The sequence below is a fragment of the Jatropha curcas genome, chromosome 9 (assembly GCF_041381405.1).
Source record: "Jatropha curcas cultivar XTBG-Jc1 chromosome 9, XTBG_Jcur_1.0, whole genome shotgun sequence".
NCBI classification, from domain to species: domain Eukaryota; kingdom Viridiplantae; phylum Streptophyta; class Magnoliopsida; order Malpighiales; family Euphorbiaceae; genus Jatropha; species Jatropha curcas.
Genome location: NC_143159.1, coordinates 23,925,983 through 23,946,486, shown reverse-complemented (window position 1 = coordinate 23,946,486; position 20,504 = coordinate 23,925,983). Strand labels below are relative to the sequence as shown.

Here is a 20,504-nt window from a genome sequence, read left to right as displayed (position 1 = left end):
CATGCAAACCCAGCATACAGAGATTAACTATGTATTGAACATAAAAAAATTCCAAAACAACCCTTTGTACCCGTTGATTTTTATTCGTTGATTTGTAATAGTTGCAAATAAATATAATTTAATTTTTATATATAAATTTCTTCTAATTTATATATATTTACTAAAAATCTAAAAAAGCATCTAGACAATGGGAAAAAAAAAAAAAGAATATTTTACAAAATAGTAAAATAAAAAATAATAAGTTTTCTCAAAATGGGGATTAGTTTCATTTGGCTTATTATATTCAATACAAGATAAAAAGAAATTAACATAAAAGACTTTTGTCACTATTTGCTTAACTCTTAACTTTCGAAAGGTTTAATTATATATATGCATTATTTAAAAATTTTATTTTTAAAAAAATATATCCAATCAAATCATATAAATATGAAGAAAAAAATATTAAAATAGAAAATATTTTTTTCCCTTTCCTTGATATCTCCTAAACAAAATCATTTAATTTACAATCAGATAATAAAATTTTAAATATTTAAAAATAAATTTAAAAAATAGAATATAAAATTTTCAAGTGCCTCGCTATCACATATATTTATTTTAAAAAGTAAAATTTAAAAGGTTAATCTTAAGTATTTTGAAAGGTTTAATTATCTAACTATTTAAAAAAAATAATTTCAATAAAATATATCAAATAATTATATACATTTTTAAGTGAAAATTTTATAATTAACGATGATTAAAATTATTTTAGGATATTTTAAATTTCACTAAGTATGTTATTGGAAATTTCATTATTTTTCCTTTATTTCTACATTTATAGTAAACTAGTATATTTTGTGACTATGCATTGCACGTTGTTATTATTCGGTATTACTCATTATTTATACTCATTAATTTATTCTTATATATATACTATATATAAATATGGGAATAGGGGAGGAGGGGGAATAATAGGATTTCCGATATCACACTTAATGAAATTTAGAATATTCTAAAATAACCTTAGTTGTAACCAATTAGATTATTGTATTTTATTAATTGATTGGATGTATTTATAAAAATCAGTTTTTAAATAATACATATAGATATTTAAGCATTTCAAAATTTTAAGTCTTTTCTTTTCTAAATTTATTTTTTAATATATATATATATATATATGATAATGGGATATTTGAAAATTTTTATATTTTATTTGTTAAATATTTGATTCTATTTTGATTACAATTTAAATTATTTCAGTTTTCAAAAAAAAATTTATTAAAAAGAGAGATATAAAAAAGAAAAAAGTATATGTTATATATAAATAACTTTATTAAAAAAAAGTTCAGTTGTGCACTGTGAAAAAATTTTTAAAATATATTATATATAATTTAGTATGTTAGCTTAAAAGTATAACACTAATATTATACATTATTAAAAATATTAATCGGAAAATTTTGTATGCTACTATTTTCATTTTTTTTTTTTTACTGATTATGCTATTATGTGTATTTATAATATTTTATTTGTTTCACTAATAAATAACTATTAAAAATTTTATTATTAAATTTGAGTCCTTTAATGATGTTGAAAAACAAGTCTTAATATTATGTTATTAAATGTTATTAATAAACCAATTGCAGTTTGATTATCCATGATATCATGCTTATTAAATGTTATTATTAAATTTGGGGTTTATGCTCTCTTTTTTACTGGAGTTTAATTATCCATGATATCATGCTTCTCTTACAACAGCTAGAAAATGTTAATATAGCTCGGGTTAGGAGACAAGCAACCATGTTTGCCCATGAACTTGCTAGAGCATCGTGTTCCCTATTTCATTGAGGAATTTGTAATTCCGGATGTTGTTTAATATAAGTTCTTCTTCCTATTTAAAAAAAATATATCAAATTAATTAACTATAAAAGATTAAAATAATTTCATACAGTTAAATACTGATAAAGATGGGAAACATAAAACCTTATCTCGTAAACCTCCTTATTAGCTTAAAGCGACATAAATGTTACAAGGCAAAAGCATCAAAATTCAAAACTTTCAATATTAATCGGCATAGATATCTACAAAAGAAAACATATAATTCTATTTAGTCCTTGAAGCTTATATATATATATATATATATATATATATACACACATAAAATAGAGGCAACCTCAGTCAAAAGTAATTCTTAGGAATTAAATTAGGAGATATCATATTCTTAAGAGGTTGATCACATTCACTACAAGAGTTCAAAGATTACAACCTGTTAAACTCTCAGAATTTGAGGTGTAATAAATTGTGAATTAACCCCTCCTTAAAGTAAATTTGGGGTACATGTATGGGATCCAGGTAGATTATATCAAGATAAGGATTACGAATCCTATATTATCTGTTAGTTAGAGTTTGTTTAGGAGTCTAATATTATTATTCTGGTATATTTTGTTGAGAGTCTAACAACACTGCCTTCCTCCTCTAGCCTATGTAAGAGAGATAAAGCTAAAGAACAATGCTTAACTAGAATCAAGTCTTTGGCGGTGAACGTACATATAATTTGATTGACCACAAGTTATGAGTTCAAGAAAATAAGGAGCATTGGAGTTCGTACCTTGAGGGTCAGTTTAAGTCCTATGATTAAGCTCTCGTATTCACCGCCATTGTTAGTTGTTGCAAAGTTCAAGCACACGACGTACTGCATTTTTATCCTCTCTAAACCCTGTAGGATGATCTCTACTGTGTGCAACTACCAAGTATTGTAATCAGGGTTCGATAGTTCCATTTCAGGCTCGCCCTCTTCATCTTCTCCAAAAAAATTCGGCCACGAAATCGGTCAATACTTGTGCCTTCATTACAGTACGAGGAGCGTACCTGATGTTAAATTCTCCCAATCTAATCGACCATTCCACCAATCTTCTAGAAGTTTTAGCTTGGTGTAGGATCTTTTTCAGGGGTTGGTTAGTTTCGTCAATTATAATATGAGATTGGAAGCAACTAGTTTGCCAACGTAAGGATGGCGAATGCTAACTTTTCAACATTTGGATACCGCAGCTCGAAACCCCTAAGGACTTTGCTAATGTAATAAACAAGGTATTATTCGCATTCTTCTTCTATAATCAATACTGATGCCATAGAGTTTTTAGTAGCAGCTAAGTACAAGTACATAGGCTCATCTTTTTTAGGTCTGCTCAGAAGAGGAGAGGTAAACAAGAAATCCTTAATCTTTTCAAAGGCGAGCTGGCACTTTTCATCCAACTGAAAACCTTTCAGCTATTTTAGGGTTCGGTAGAAAGGCACCTCTTGGCCGAGCAGAAGATGAATCGCTCTAAGGCTGTAATTCGGCCATTTAGTTGTTGAACTTCATGAATGCTAGTGGGTGCTTGCATCTCTAGAATTGCCTTGATCTTCTCGGGGTTCGCCTCAATCCCCCTCTGTGATATCCTGAAGCCTAAAAATTTACCTGCCCTAACTTCGAATATACATTTGTCTGGATTGAGTTTCATATTAAACTTATTCAAGATTTCAAACGGTTCCTGTAGGTCTCTAGGATGGTCATCAACTTGAGTGCTTTTTATTATCATATCATCTACATACACCTCTACAATTCACCCTATCTGATCTTGAAACATGTTATTGACCAACCTCTAGTATGTGGCACCTGCGTTCTTTAGCCCAAACGGCATGCCTGATAATAATAAATTCCCCTATCAGTGATGAAGCTCGTCTTCTCCTCATCTAGCTCATTCATCCTTATCTGATGGCATCTAACTGTTACATCTACAAAGTTATATATTTCATAACCAGCTGTTGAATCCACTAGCCGATCTATATTGGACAGGGGGTAAGGATCTTTGGGGTACACCTTGTTCAGATTGGTAAAGTCAACACATAACCTCCATTTTCCATTAGACTTCAGTACCAAAACTACATCTGCCAACCATTCTAGGTAGTTCACCTCCCTTATAAATCCTACCTTCAGAAGTTTATCCACTTCAGCTGCTATAACATGGTGTCTCTTTAGGCCATGATTCCTTTTTTTTTTTTTGTTTTATTGATTTAAAGCTTGGGCCAATGTTAAGCTTGTGGGATACGATATCAGGACTGATACTGACTATGTCTTCTACAGTCCAGTCCAAGCTGCTAACATTGTCCTCTAAAACCATCTTAATAATGTTTTGTACTTCTCTCTATAATCGACACCCATTGTTAATTTTTTCCTCGGTTTCACCTCCCATTCGGTCAGTTCGCCCACAGTTGTTGGGCCGAAATCCATATTATGTATGGGAATGTCAAAAGGTTGATGTTCTGCTTCCTTTGTGGCTAGTTCTTCTTCTGACATCCACATAATTGGCAGGGTCAAAGGCAACCCTTTTAGTACTATCATGTCTGCTTCTCGAACTACTTTCTAGTCCCCCTTAATAGCAACAACTTCGCCTTTGGCCTTCACTCCTTTCTCTTGTGCTTGTGTGAGTTACTAAGTAAAACTTCATAGTAAGATACCTAATGCATGCAGTCGCTTCCAACTCATACAGGGCTAGTCTTCCCAATATGGCATTGTACGGAAAGTGAATGTCTACTACCATGAACTCCAACTTGAGTTTCCTCAATGAGACTTCGGTTCCGAGCCCTAGGGTTATGTCTATAGACCTAGACACTTGTACAGGTTTTTCGACTAGGCCAACTAAAGGGATTCGAATAGGTTTAAGCTTCGCCTAGTCTAGTTTCAAAGCCCTGAATACTTTCATAGTCAATAAGTTCACTACACTACCCTCGTCCACCAAGATTCTTTTTATGAGAAAGTTCTCCAAAATCCCCTCAATTACTAAGGCATCATTGTATGGGGCATGTACAAGTTTGCCATCAACCTCCGAGAATGATATGGGTGGCCTAGTGCTCGATTTTTACTAGGGTAGAATGAAATAGATTTCCCTGACTCTCCTCTTTCTAGCTGAATTGCTATCACCCCCTGATGAGCCACTAAATATGGTGTGGATTGTGCCCAGAGTGTGAGATTATTTCACCTGCTTGTCCTTCTGTTCACTTTCCCACCGAGCTCTCCCAACAAATTGTTTTAGTTTGCCTCTTTGCACAAGGCGCTCTATCTCCTTCTTTAATTGCCAACAGGCTTCAGTCTCATGGCCTACATCCCTATGGAACTCACAATACTTGCTTTTATCTCGATGGCTCAAGGTATCCTCTTTCATCTCTCTAGGATAATAGAATTGAATTTGATTGCCCTGCTCTCTTACCTAAGATAATATTTTGAGCACGGTCTGTTCAAAGGGGTAAACTCCCGATCTTGTTGTGGCCTGCCATCTCTTGAGTATGGCGTTCAAACAGAGTAACTGGTTTGTGGGATCCGGATAGGCTATCTCCTTTGGGGCAATCGTCTCCTTATCGGGGATGGGTTTCTCCTATGTCCATACCTCTCTTCTTTAGGGAATCTATGATGTTGAGTCTCATAGGCTTCATCTAATTTTGTATATTTGTGAGCTCGTGCCATGAGCTTGGCGAAAGTTATGAGAGGATCTACTCTTAAACTTTCAAACAATCTGTTGTACCTGCAATTTTTTGGCATAGCGCTAACGGCTACCTCATCATTTAAGTTCTCCACTTGCATCACCATTCTTTGAAATTTGAATACATACTGCCTCAGGTCTCTCCCTCGTCTCTTTTTTAATCTACCAAGTCAAACGATATTTTTTTGGATGGTACACATGTTATGAAACGGGCTCGGAATGCTGTGGCCAACTAGGAGAAGGAACGAATGGATCCTGTTTTGAGTGTTTAATACCACTCTTGAGCTGCTTCTTTCAAGGTAGTTGAGAAAACCTTACACATTAGATCATCCAAATTGGTTTGCAAATACATCATAGTTCGAAAGGTCGCTAGATGGCTTCAGGGATCGGTAGATATGTCGTAGGATTAGAAAATAGGGAGATTGAATTTTGGTGGAAAAGCTGCAGCCAAAATATCATATGATAATGGCGAGTCCTCTCGGAGACCATAATCTCTTGTTTCTCCTGTCTCTCTACACTCCCGAACTAATTCTTTAACAACATTCCGGAGATTAGCTCCATCCAAGATTGGCTGGGTGTGACTTAGCTCTTGGCTACTGGGGATAGTTGCACTAGGGTCCACCTCCGATTCCGCCTCATAGTATCGATCAAATACCGAAAGACTTCAGTACTTAGGTGAAGTTGGAGGGAAGCTATGTTCTTGGTGGGGAGGGTTTATCGGCTTATGGGTGGTAATGGCTCGCCATCAGGCTGAGGGTTCTCCAAGAGGCATTTCAGCATGGTGGTGAATTGCGAATAAGCCTGAGTTAGAGTAGCTGCTACTTGGGGATCAGTGGTTGATGGAGAGGCGACTGTGGGTTGTTGGTTGGCCTCGCCATGGGTGTTTTCTTGGCCTTCCATATTGAGGCACTCAGTGGGATTGGTAGCCATGAGAATCAAGAAAAACTGTGGAGATTTTTTTTTAAGGTTGAAGGTGTGTTCCATGCTCACCGCACCAATTGTTAAACTCTCGGAATTTAAGGTGCAATATATTGTGAATTAGCCCCTCCTTGAACTAAATTTGGGTATATATACTGTATCCAAGTCCATTATGTCAGGATAAAGATTATGAATCCTATATTATCTATTAGTCTGAGTTTCTTTAGGAGTCTAATATTATTATTTTGATATATTTTATTATTGTATGTTAACACAACCAAAATAAACGTACATGCAAAACCAAAAATTTTAAAATCATCAAAAAGAAAGATAAAAACGTAAGAGCATATTCAAGGATCCACACAAACAAAACTAACTTGCCGATATGGTCCACATACTATCATAGCAATGGTAAATAAATGCAATAACAAAACTAAATACGCACACTAAGGTATAGCCTACTTATAAGTACATATATGACCTGTCAATAGATTCAAATTTGAATCCCCTTCTCTGTTACTCAACAAAAAAAATGGTAAACAAATACAATATTATCCTTATCCTAATCCTAACTTTTCAGACTATTTCTGTCACGACCCGATTCCATGGGCCGGACCGGCACTAGAGCCTAGGTAAGCTTAAGGCCCCCGAGGCCCGTAGTAAGCTTGAAACACTAAAAATTTACTATTTCAGTATAATTTTAAACAATTAGCCCATACTCATAGGAAAATAAACCTCAAGATTCTATTAAATCTCGGCCCAAATTTATCGGCTACAACATTCCATAGTTCGGGCTCAATTAACAATACGTCACATTTTTAATATGGGCTCACATAATTATATCATCTATATTAATACACGACTAATTATACACAAATTCTACAACTGAAGAGTCACTAACTACTTGGTATACATAGCTTTTTATACATATAATTACATAGTAAGATAATTTATGAAACTGGGAAAATTTTCTTCTAGCCCTGCGGCAAAGGAACATACTTAACCGAATTAAAAGAAGCTTACTTCCTGAAAAATTAAACAAGGTATGTGAGCCTTCTAAGAAGTAACACTTACTGCACAACACACGCATTCACACAATTGTTTAAATATATCAATCTAGTCATCCGACTAGTTATATGTTCACGCAGCCAGTCACACAAATGGCATATCACCAGCACCCACAAACAATATCACCTTCAATTAATCACATCACGTGGAAATTAGTCAGTGGCACCACCTGAAACCCCAACGAGCCGTCCTCACACATGGCTCGCCCTCTCATACATGTGCACCAGGGAGCCGATGCCCCATACGGCCAACTGGTCTAATCCTCACTCACCAGTCCTCTCATGGTTTTTCCATTCTCTCTTTTCTTTTCCATACCAACAGGAGGCAACCCGGTGGTCTCCATCCAATCTAGATCATCAAGTGCTCACAATAGGAGGCCACCCTGCGGGCTACAATCAAATCTAGATTATCAGGTGCGCAACAACAAGAAGCCATCCTGTGAATTTCCATATAATCTATATGATCAGGTGCACAAGGGGGCGCCGATCTCCCATTTTCCCGGCCGACGGTCAAATATCATATCATAATCAGGATCCATATCACATACTGTCCTCACAAACCCATGGTGGTCCACTTCATCCCAATTCCACACAAACAAAGCATAGCTTTATCACAACACAACTAATCAAACATTTCAATTGAATGCAGACATATTGATCAGCTGAACATTGTAATGCAATGCACAATTAAACATCCATTCTCAAATGCAATTAAATAATTAAATAAATAATATTAACAATAATAACAACGATAAAATAAATAACAATAATAATAATAATAAACAATGATAATGATATGGTAGTTAAAGCACTTTATTTATTATGTATCGAATTGTAAAAATTATCTAAATAAGCTTATTTGTTATGTTATCAATTAAAATTAGTCTAAGTTCTACCGAAATTTCGGCAGCACCTCCCCTAAAAATGGGACTATCAACCTGTTTAGATAACATAGTATTATTATATGTTTATCAATCAATACACACAGCCCATCCATCGGGCAATCAATCAATTTTAAACCCCATCCTCCTTCCAAAACCACAATATCAACACTCAACCATTAATTTACAACAATAATGTTCCAATGATAATGACGATCCTTATTTACTTCATATAATTATAACTAGCTTCTATAGCTAATTACCAAATAAATAAAAGCTTTAATACATATATAATCGAATAAAACTTATATCATTAAGTTAATTTCAATTACTTTCATTTGATAGTTTCGTAGTGTCTAACTATTATAGTATTTTTTATCAAGCTTTCATTTCTTCATTCTTGCTTAAAGATAATAACCACATATTTATACCTTTGTTAAATTTATATTAGCCAATAAGAACGAATGCTTTTATTAAATTAAAATCTAAAGAATACATCTACTAAGAGATCTAACTTACAACTTAAAATATACCGATTAACTATTCCTAGCAAGAATTAAACCTACTATTTCAAATATTTCAATTTATCTTTCGCGTTTGGATTCATAACAATCATTCTGAATGTTTCGCATTCATAAGTTCAAAATTAAATGTATTTACCTATCAAGGTTCTCTAACAAGAATCACAATAATTTTAACTAGGCCTATTTCAACATAAAAATTAAAACTCCTCTTATCCCAATTCATGTCAATCTCCATGATTAGAAAACATTAAAATCCATATAAAGCTATAAAATTCAAACAAGACAAATAATCACAATCAAATTCAGACCCAAATCAAATTGACTTAAGCCATTTTCTAATAAAATTATGTCTTACTTCAACTTCGATTACTTAAAGATTACTATTAACTAATATATTGAAGCTTAATAACTAAAAGATCCACAAGGAGATAGATTCCTATCTTAAACATTTCTTTTGTATAACTAATTCGTTCTTAGGTATTATTCATGTAATTACTTAGCTAATATCCTTGATTAACTAATTTTCTACAGTCTTATACTTTCTAGGCCTAATTATAAATTCGAGTCAAACAATGTCAGATTGCAAATCTAATAGTATAGTTGTATTCTATGGGTTGAGTGCAAGATTCTGCCTATTTTGCACTTTCCGGTCACCGGAAACCTCCACCGTCGCCGCTGGCCAAGATGGCCGGACGACTAGCAGGCCCGAGATCAAACAATAATTTATCGAAAATGAAGAATACTTCCTGTAAAGTTCAATTTTGAGATCAACATCTACAAAATATGGCAGTTAATCGCTAAAACCGCAAATTTTATCAACTGTCAAAACCTAAATCTTCAATCATCTCAGATGGCTCAATCACATTCAGTTTCTCCATTAATCATTTATCTAAAGATAACAGGAAGGCATATTGGACTCACCTTGCTAACGGGGATCGCCGAAAACGATGGGGTCGCCGGAAATTGAGCAGGAGACGCGATCTGGAGGTGGAGCAGATCTGCGACTTCTGCCATCGCTGCACTCGCCAGAGAGGAGGAGGAGGCTTGAGCATCTGCAGTGGTGACGCGACGGCGAGGTGAGCTTGGTCGGCTCCAATGGCTGGGACGGGGAAGGAGGAAGGAGGAGGTCGCGCGATCTAGAGAGAGGAAGAAGAAAAGAAGAAGAAAAGAAAAGAAAGAAAGAATGTCGGTTTCTAGATCATTCCGATTTGATTCGAATCGGTTTGGTCTGATTCAACGATTTGGCTCGATTCTTGCTCGGTTTACAGGTTTTTCACTTGGTTTTCAAGCTATTCGTGTGGTTTCCAAAAAAAATCGATTTGATTCCCGGGTTCAATTCGATTTATTGTAATTATTTAGTTAGGTTAGAAAACATTTCCTCCATTTATTCAAAAATAATAAAAATAAAATTAATAATAGTAATGATATTTGATTTTAGAATAATTAATTTATCTATATTCATAATAGACTAAATTGCTGGAATTTCATATTATTTCTCGAAATTTTCAACTGTTCTCAAATCGACAAATTCCGATGATATATTTGGGCTTAGGCCCAACTCACAAACTTGGGCTCGAATTGAGATTGTTTAGTATATATAGCCCATATAGTTGAAAATCGAGATTTTTGATTTAATAAAAATTCAAAAGTTTTGAAAATAAAAATTCAGGGTATTACAATTTCCTATATGACAAAGATAAATATTATTATTATAATTTATTTATGATACATTTTTATTTATTATTAGTATTTTTATAACTTACATTGCACGTTGACTATGCTCAGTATATAATCATTTTTTGTACTCTTTTAATTTTTCTTATCTATATAATATTAAAACATAAGTTTTTGTTTAGATTAAAATAAATATAAATAGTTAATTTGTTTTACACTTTGCCATACAAATTACTTGTAATGCTACTTCTTATGTATTTTATTCTATTTTTATATAATGAAGTGGTCTCAAACTGAATTGATAATTGTAATCATTTTGGCTACAACAGCAGTATTACTTACCAGGTATAGCAAAGAAAGAAATATATGCACATACACACAAATTCTTGAAACCCAAAAGGTGCGCCAAAATAGAAATATATAATTCTAGTTTTTTTCTAGTTTTCTAAACATTATTTTCTTTTAATTCAAACAGACTTAGGATAAAAGAAAAAAATATCAAGAAAATAAAATATCTAATCATCAAGAGTTCATCTATTTATTTCAAGAGAGATATAAATCACTTATTAAATTAACATGATAATAGTTACAAATTATTCAATAACGAAAAAGAAAATAAAAAATAAAAATTATTATTGAGAATACAACTCTTTTTAGAACTCCCTGAAAAAAGTTTCATTATACTTATATATAAATATATCAATAAAATATTATATATATTTTTAAAATTAAAATTTTAAACTATTCGCAAACCTTACATACACACATATGTTCAGTATATTTAAAATAAATTTTGAAAAAGTGAAATTTAAAAATTTTAAATGGGTTAATTATGTGTATTTTATTTGAAAATTTATTTTTAAAAAAATATATCCAAACAAATCATACAAACATAAAGAAAAAAATTAATATTAATAATATTTTTTTTCTTTTTTTATCCTCTCCTAAATAAAATATTATGTATATTCTATTCGACAATTTATTTTTAAAAAAGATAAGTCTTAAAATTTTGAAATGATTAATTATCAATATGTATTTATTTAAAAAATAACTTTTATAAATATGTCCAATCAACTAATAAAATATAATGTTTTAATTGGCTATGACTAAAGTTATTTTTATAACTAAAGTTATTTTAGCATATTCTAAATTTTATTAAGAGTATTATCGAAAATCCTTATTATTTCCACATTTATATATAGTATATAGCCTCATTATCAAAAACCGTCTAATCCGGCTTGGGGCTTAGTCACAGGTAAGGCTCTTCACTTATTAGTAAGGACCGCCTAACCCAGTTTGGGGCTTAGTCACCCCTCTCTGTAGGTGCGTTTAGTGGAGATTGAACTCAAGTGCTCTTCCCATATGTTCGGCCTATGTGGCCAACTAAGCCACAACATGTAGGTATTATATTTGTTATATTTATTATTTACAATTTATGCATGTATATCTATAGATATTCCTAACGCAGTTAATATTCCTAATTGAGTTAATATTTTTTTTTTTTCTCTTTAGGTAATATTTATCGTTTTAAAAATAAGTTTTTGATTTCTAGAAGAAACTAATATAACCGACCAATTTATTAATTCAAGGAAGGTATTTCAATTAAGGAAGGATTTTTTATTTTCTCAACTACAAGATTACATTGAGTTGGCTTTCCTAATCTAAAATTTACTATATTAAACAAAAATTAATATTACATATAAAAAAAAAATCTTCTTTAATTGTTAAGCTTTTAATTTTCTTACCTTAAATTCAAATTGCACATCATTATATATATTAATCCAAACTCATCTAGGCTTTGAATCTCAATTGTTTCTCCTTTGATAACAGGAAAAAAAAAAACAAGAAATGGCTTCTCTTCTTCACCAAACACTGATCTTTGTATTGTTTTGCATCTGTTTCTTTGTAGTAGAAGCAATTGATTTGCCTTCAGTTGAAGCAGTATGCAAGAAAACACAAGATTACAATTTTTGCCTTAAAAGTTTCACCGACGATCCACGTACTCCTGCGGCTGACATGCATGGATTAGAATTAATATCAATTTCACTCACTATCATTCAAATACAAGCAACACAAAGCAATAATTTTACCACTATTGGTAAGAGAATCACTGACCCTGTTGGAAAGAAACGACTTGGCGTTTGTATATCAAACTACGATGACGCATTGGCAAAATTTCAAGGCGCAATCCGAGCAGCACAAAATAAGGCTTATATGGATGTGATCAATTGGATTAGAGATGGGTTTAACAAGATTGTTGAATGTGAAAATATTTACAGAATGGGTGAACCTATAGCTGTTTGTCCTGTGTCAGGTGAGAATCATAAAATAATTAAACTTACAGAAATCACTTTAATAATTAATGATGGTTTTATTCAACATATCTCAACATGATTATTACATTCTATAATATAAATAATCTTTATGTAATTTTCAATAATTAGTATATTATTTGAGAGGAGCTCAAATAATGTTAAATAATAGGAAATGCTACTTTCTATTGTGTAGCTTATAATATCATATGTGATCATTCGCATCTTATAAATTAAAAAATATATATATATATATATGTGAGCTTTATATTTAGTTATTTCTTTTCTTTTTATCGTTTATCTCATGTCTTTCAATAACTTCATTTTCTACAACTAATTCATCTCAATTCAATTGTGATAAGGGTCTTAGGCCTGAATGTGAATGAGTTATCAACTATGTGAAAAAAAAGTCAAACCAAACGTCTCCTTACTCAAAATATAGCTAATTATTACTCTTAATATTTATAATACGGCCTAATGTATTAGAATACCCCGAACTTCTAGAGTTTTTTCAATGTCACCCTATTTTGACTTTTTTTTGTCAATTTCAATCTAATTTTAATATTTTGTAGCGATAACACTCTCGATTGCTCTAAGGATGAAATTGAAAGTTACAGAAAATTTTGAGTGAAGTCCACTCATAACTTTGGGTTACATTAATTTCCGGAATTCACCATCAATTTTGGGTGGCTAGGAAGGTTGTCCTTTTTAGGCCACCATCTCCTCCATTCTCTTGCAAGCAAACCTTCTCCTCCCTCGTCCTCTCTCCTCATAAGCAAAATAAGATACATCACATGTAATCAAATACCCTCGTATAAACAATCAATCGAGATGGGCCTCTTATATTGTCAATTACTATTTTCTGTTTTTTATCTTATATTGTTGAATTCCCTGATCAAAGGAAAGAATTGATTGATAGGCTAGTGAAGGATAATGGAATATAATTGTCTAAGCTTAGGAACTCATTCATAAGTAAGAAAGTTAAAGAAAATATCGCAAGCGAACAAACAAATAACATAATCATAAATTCAATTCAATGTCAAGTATTTGTAATTAAAATTAGAAATTGGATTGGGTTGCAAAAAATTAGCTACATATTTATCTATAAGCTCATGTTTTTGCTTCAACAAATTAATTCAAACAAAACTTCATTAGCTTGTTCTTTACCATTAGAAATTGCTTCTGAATCTGCCTCAGTTAGCTTCAACATTGGGAAGTGCTTCTACTTCAAGCCTCAACCTCTCCTATTATTGTTGAAGAGATCAACAAGGTTCTAAGTGTCTCAAAAACCTCTTCTTTCGGCTTCGCAGCATCAATCTATGTGTGAAATAAATATAAGTGCCTGCTTTTGGCAAACTGTGTTTGACCTATTTTATACAATTTTGAAAAGAGAAAATTATAAATGTATCTCTAAATTATACCAAAATTAACTACGATGTCCCTATATTTTTTAAAATACACTACTTTGTCTCTATATTTTGATTCCATTTAACTATTATGTCATTTTATCAATATTTTCGATATTTACTGTTAAATTTAAAGGAAAAAATCAAAATACCCTCTTGTCTTCTTTCCCCTTCTGGTTTATTCTCTCTTCCTCTCTATTTCTCCTTCTCTTTCTATCTCTTTCTCATCAATTCATGCAGTATCCAAACCAGTAATTTTCTTAAACAATCTTAATAAACTTTAACCTATTAATATTGAAAAATATGCAGATGTGCATGTGGAAGCTAGTGAAAAACATGAGCTAGTGATTTCATTCCGTTGTAGCGTAGATAAAGAGTGTGAGGGTAAATGTGGTGACTTCCGTTCAAATGAAGATTGCTGACAGTGCTTTCGCAAGTGTATGAAATCGCTACAAGTAATATATAATGAGTAGAATATCGTTCCCACAAGAATTATATACCAAGTACCAAAATTATGTTAACCTATGATTATTTAAATGGTAATTGAGGAAATTGTTTCAAGAATTTAAACTCAACAAGTAAAAATAAGAAGTTAAGCAAATAATTATTGATTAAAATAAATCAAGGATTTAAAACTACTAGGGATTTGGATTTCACTTAATTCTATCCAATTTATTTTATTAGTTCATTAATCAATTTTAATTGTTCAAGTAGTGGGAAACAACTCTAAAATCACTAATAAGCTCTCCCGATGTATTGTTAGCTAGTTTAATTCCGTTTAACTATCTATCTTCCAATAGCACAATTAAACATGAATTAAATCATTAAGTTTTATGGTTTGTTTTGTGAATTCATAACCTAAGATCATTAACTTATGAAAACCCCCCACGAGTCAAACCATACAGCTTCCGCATCAAGTTATTATTCTCATGTAATTTATTATCTTTTTCATATCAAAAACCCTTCTCCCGATAGTGATTAATGAAATAAATCAATTCAGGGGAGAAACTCTCCCTGGAAGCATTAAGTTCAATAATAAATTATAATTTGAACAAAGAAAAGCAAATCTAATATTATATATTGGAAAAGAAATTAAGCTAAATCAAATCCTTAGTATGAAAGTTTAGTTAGACATAGTACTTAAATAAAATTCAATAATACTTGATAAATATTCCATAATCAATCAGAATAATGAAAGAAAATAACAAGATTAAGAGTTTAGAAATAAGAACTAGTTAACAATTGGCTTCGGATGGCTCCCTTGAAGCTTGGCACAACTCTTGAATACTTGAAATCTTTGGAGAAATAAAACTATGTACAAGACTAAGAGAATGAGAGATATATGAGATATAATGGGATGGGATGGGAGATGAACTCTTCTTCTCTTTATATAGACTTCTTAGAAGAGAAATCCATATGGTTTAATGAACAAAGTCCACCTTTGTTAGGTGATAAAGCTCTCATTTAGGCCTTAAATTTCTTCAATCATGACTTACCAATGTGCATAGATTAGAACTTGATTTGCATGTGAAGAAAGTTGTCCAAGATTAGCTCCTGAAATTAGTGGAAATTGGTTGGCAATTTTGACTCAATTCAGCTCTTGGTCTTTTAGCACGGGCATGCTAGGAAGCACGAGCTGGGCGTGCTAGGCTTTGGCTTTGTGGAGGGATCAGCACGGGCCGTGCTCAAAGGCACGCTTCAGTGGGGTCTTGTGGCACGGGCGTGCTTCATAGCACGATCAGGGCGTGCTAGGCTCTGGAAGTCCAGGGTATGTGCAACACAGGCGTGCTGTCTAGCATGGCTAGGGCGTGCTAGAATCTGACTCTTCACTTAATTTTCCTTGGTTCTTAGCACAGGCATGCTGATGTGCACGGCCTAGGAGTGCTAAAGGCTGAATATTTTGCTTCATTTCGTCCTTTTCTGTGTTAAAACCCTACAAATTTTCTTAAGATCAAGTAAGTTGTGTTTCAAGAAAGCTTTTGAATAAAAACATAACAAAATTAAATAAAAACTAATTTAAATAAATTAAAAATACTAAAAATCTTAATAAAAATTATATTAAAAATACTATAAAAATAACACTATCAATTGCAAATGTCGAAATCTCCATTTTGCTTGTCCTTGATTCACTATTGAAGCCAACCAATAATTAATAAAATGTAACCATTACATAAAATTAATCTGATTGGATTCAAGGGAAATTAATAAAGATAAAGACTTTAAACTTGTCTTTCTTTTCTTTTTCCCTTTTTTGGTCAATTTACATAACTTCAATGCCAAAGTAAATTGAGGTGTATGATGAATTTCAGGAGCAAGGATGAGATTTGCAGCTAAGAACCCACTTTGATTTTCTACAAGTGGGATTATTTTCATCTTGATTTCATTTTACATGGAGATGTTTCCATTGGTTGATTCATGACATATATGGTAAAAAACGCAAATTTAATAGGGAGATAAGCATATTTATCTCTTTGCACAAGCTTTTTAACGGAAAAAAATCGAAAATAATGACGGAATGACAAAACAGTTGGACGGAATCAGAATATAGAGACAAAGTAGTGTATTTTAAAAAACAAAGAGACAGAGAGACACATTTATAATTTTCCCTTTTAAAAGATAGTTCCAAATTCAACCACAAATAGAGCTAAGAATAGCTACTATATTCATTCTTTATACACTCTACTAATAGTTAATTGTCATTGCAAAAATTATCACTCATTATTACTATTATTCTTGTTTTTTTTCAATCAGAAGACAGTTATATTCTTATTGGCGTAAGTTCTTATTAGATTTTATGAGTATGTATACTCAGATGCAGATAAGTATTCCTCATATAGACTTACAAAATACTGTGAGAATAAACAAATAATAAATATTATAAGTAATGTTTTACTATGAAAACTTTTCCTCTTGAGCGGAGTACTCAACAACAGGCATAGAATGGTCTTCAAAATATCTAAACCTCTTCCTTAATGACTCAATATTGTCATCCAACCTTCCCTTCAAAATTCCAAAAGAAAATTAATAATAAATAAATTTTTAGCTTATTTACGAAAAATTACATTGAAAATGAATCATAAATTTACGAAAACAAATAAGAAATAATTCAAAAACCTGATATCTGCTCAAAATTATTTTCTCCCTTTCTTCTTCAGAACAATCAAAAAATAGGACAGCCTTTGGTTCTATATTAATCTACAGAAGAACCAAATACTAATAAGTCAGAAGAAGCATTTCTGGGTTGACTAAATTTTTTTGAAGTGAATATTTAAATTTATTAATACGTTATATATCCTAATATGAAAATATGAAAATTTCTCGTCTACACTCGATGTATGGGTAATCTTATACACCAAACCAATGAAAGAAAGGTACTTTTAAAAAATGTTATTATTTTGTCTTTTTTTTTCTTAATGTATAATTATAAATACTCTCGCTTAAACCTGTAATTGGTTTGATTAATATATAAATATGTAAAGACTAACTAGTTTAATTTAAAGGAGAGAAAACAAAAGAATAATTTAATTTTCAATTTTACCATTATCAAAAAAAATTTTAAATTTATTTATGAGTATAAAATTGTCTAATTAAAAAATTATCGGTAACTTGAGAGCAAGAAATATTACCTAACTTACAAAAATATTTAGAACTTTTGACCTACTGTAAAATCCCTTTGCAACGACCTTCAGCCAAAAGAACTAAAAAAAATATTCATTAATTTGACTAAAGTTCTATTTGTCTCTCATCATGAATAATTAATATGTTAATATATATGAGAGTAAAATTGAAAAAAAATTCATTAATTTTTCTGTAATATTCTCAAAATGATTTATATTAATGGATAAAAAATCTACTCTAAAACGACTTATATTTGTAAACAGAGTGAGTAATAAATTTAATTAGATTTGTGGAAAGTATAACTTTATGATGTAATTATGTGCTTAAGACTTAAACGGCTTGCATAAACTTGAAATGCAACTCTGGTCCACCCAAAAGAAATTTGTCATTTGAACTTTCTACCATTGCTTTATGAAGTATCTTTAGCATCATACGTGAAGGCACACCCCCCCTCCTTAATCGTATTCTTAATTATAGGCCTTTTAGCAACCAAAATGTTCATTTTCAGTAAAAAAAAAAAAATGAGTTAAATAAATACGTGTTCGTTCATACCCATCTTTAGGGTCACATTTTGTCTTGCGAATAAGTTCTCCACTGCTGAGATGTGTATACCCAATTTCTGGAGCAATCTTGGCACACTGAGTGCTCTTTCCAGCACCCGGTCCACCTGTAACCAACAGCAGAACTGGACTTTAAACATTACAACCAAAAGTGAAAATAGAATTTATGGGGCCTATATCTATATTTTTAAAAGAAGGGAAAAACATAAATTGATCCCGAGTTATAGTTCAAGTAACACATGTGAACCTTTATTATCAAGAGATAATTAATTTATATTTTGTTCACACGTTGATCCTTTCATTCAAAATGGCCTCTTTTAATTATCAATTGACCGAGAAATTGGTATCTAAATTATAGTCAAACTAACTATAAAATTACTAACATATAATTTCCGTTAACAATTTAAAAAAACTAATTCTCTTAAAGCGGAGAGAATTCAAACTTCCTTAAAGGAAGTAATTTAATTGGCGTTAGAATATGCAAATTGAAGTGAAGTTTCAATACAGTTTTAACACTTTGTGCTGGTCAAAAAAAAAAAAAAGATTAAAGTTCAATCTGCCACCTAAACTTGGCACAATATACAATTTGCCCAAAAATTAAATTTTTGTACAATTTGCCTCTTGAACTTGCACCCAAAGAACAAAGTGCCCAATTTTTTTAAAAAAAATTTTTTTATTAGTTAAAACTATAAAAAATATTCCTTTCGTACAATTTTATTTGCTTGTTATTTCTTTTTCTGATGTCCTAAAATGTTTGCAATATTTCTAAATTTATATATGTAAACAATTATTTTTTTTCCATGATAACCTTTATGATTGTTCATTAAATGAAAGACTTCTATTAATATCTTAATGAGTTAAGCGTAAAAAAAGGCCAAATAACTTTTATTGACTAAATTCTTAATATGCATGTTTTGTCAAACCATGCAAACAAAATGGGACTGAGGGAATATTAGAAAATAAAAATTATTTAAAAATACAATAATAGTTATAAAAATTTATAGGAATTTGATTTAAAAATAATTTAACAAATATTTGATTTAAAAAAATTATAGAATTAGAAAAAGATTTGATTATATTGAAATATTTGGTTAGAGAAATATTTATTATTTTTATGTTTGATTATTTTTTTTAATTATATTTTATTTAGATCAAATATATAATTATTTTTTTAGTCATATTTGATTTATATTAAATAATTTATTTTTTAGGACAAAAATTGGCTATTTGTAATTTTGATATAAGTTTAAAGAGTAATTTGTATAAAAAGTTAATTTTTAAGACTAAAAGTTGTCTCTAAGTTCATCAGGCAAACCGAGCCTTATTCCAAAAAAAATGCTCACCTAAAACAAAAACAAATGTAGGATTTTTCTCCAGTGCAATTTCATTTGTCTCCTGCAAATCAAATGCACAATCCTTTTGATTAACAAGCTTCTCAATTTCTGCATATTGATCAACCCATTTAAAAAAATTTTCTTGTAAATATTTTATAAAGAATTACCTTGCATTCATCCATCCATATATATAGATCTTCAGATGCAAGTCTACTCAAAAATAGCTTCTCTAGCTAACTCTCTTTTCAATTCATAGTCAAAATCAAGAATACAAAGATTAAGAAAAATAAAAATAATTTATGAATATGAAAATCTAAAGACATCACGCATATGAAGAACATGAAATCAACAGAAGAAAGAAAGAGAAAAAGTCAAGGCCATTGATGGAGATGAAGAGAGAGTAACCATACCTGTCTGAGAGCTGAAGAGAAAGAAAGCGAGTGGGAAAAAGATGGGGGAGAGGAAGTAGTGTATCCTTTGGAATTTCTTTGTCCACTTCATATTTTTTTATTATTAATTTTTTATTATTATTATTATATAGCTACAGTTCTTGTCACTGCTTTGTATGGGTCCTATTTTGTTGAATTAAGACAATTATTTACAAAATTAATTAGCTAATTATTGTCATGATTGTTGATGAGTTTCTTATTCCTTCCTGTTGCCTAACTCTATACTTGAAATTTTAATTTGAAATATGTAAAGAGAGTCAAAATGGATCGGC

The 20,504-nt window shown here is 31.2% G+C and overlaps 1 protein-coding gene and 1 pseudogene across 1 annotated transcript; one reads left to right on the top strand and one right to left on the bottom strand.

Annotated features, from left to right (window-relative positions):
* Nucleotides 1-12,401: 12,401 nt before the first annotated feature.
* Nucleotides 12,402-13,496, top strand: LOC149493857 (pectinesterase inhibitor 5-like). The gene is made up of 2 exons (XM_089726370.1): nt 12,402-12,867; nt 13,438-13,496. Exons 1-2 carry the CDS (start codon nt 12,402-12,404, stop codon nt 13,494-13,496), a joined length of 525 nt encoding a protein of 174 aa, XP_089582496.1.
* A 581-nt stretch (nt 13,497-14,077) lies between these two features.
* On the bottom strand, nt 14,078-20,038 carry LOC149493856 (UMP-CMP kinase 3-like; annotated as a pseudogene).
* Between the last annotated feature and the right edge of the window lie 466 nt (nt 20,039-20,504).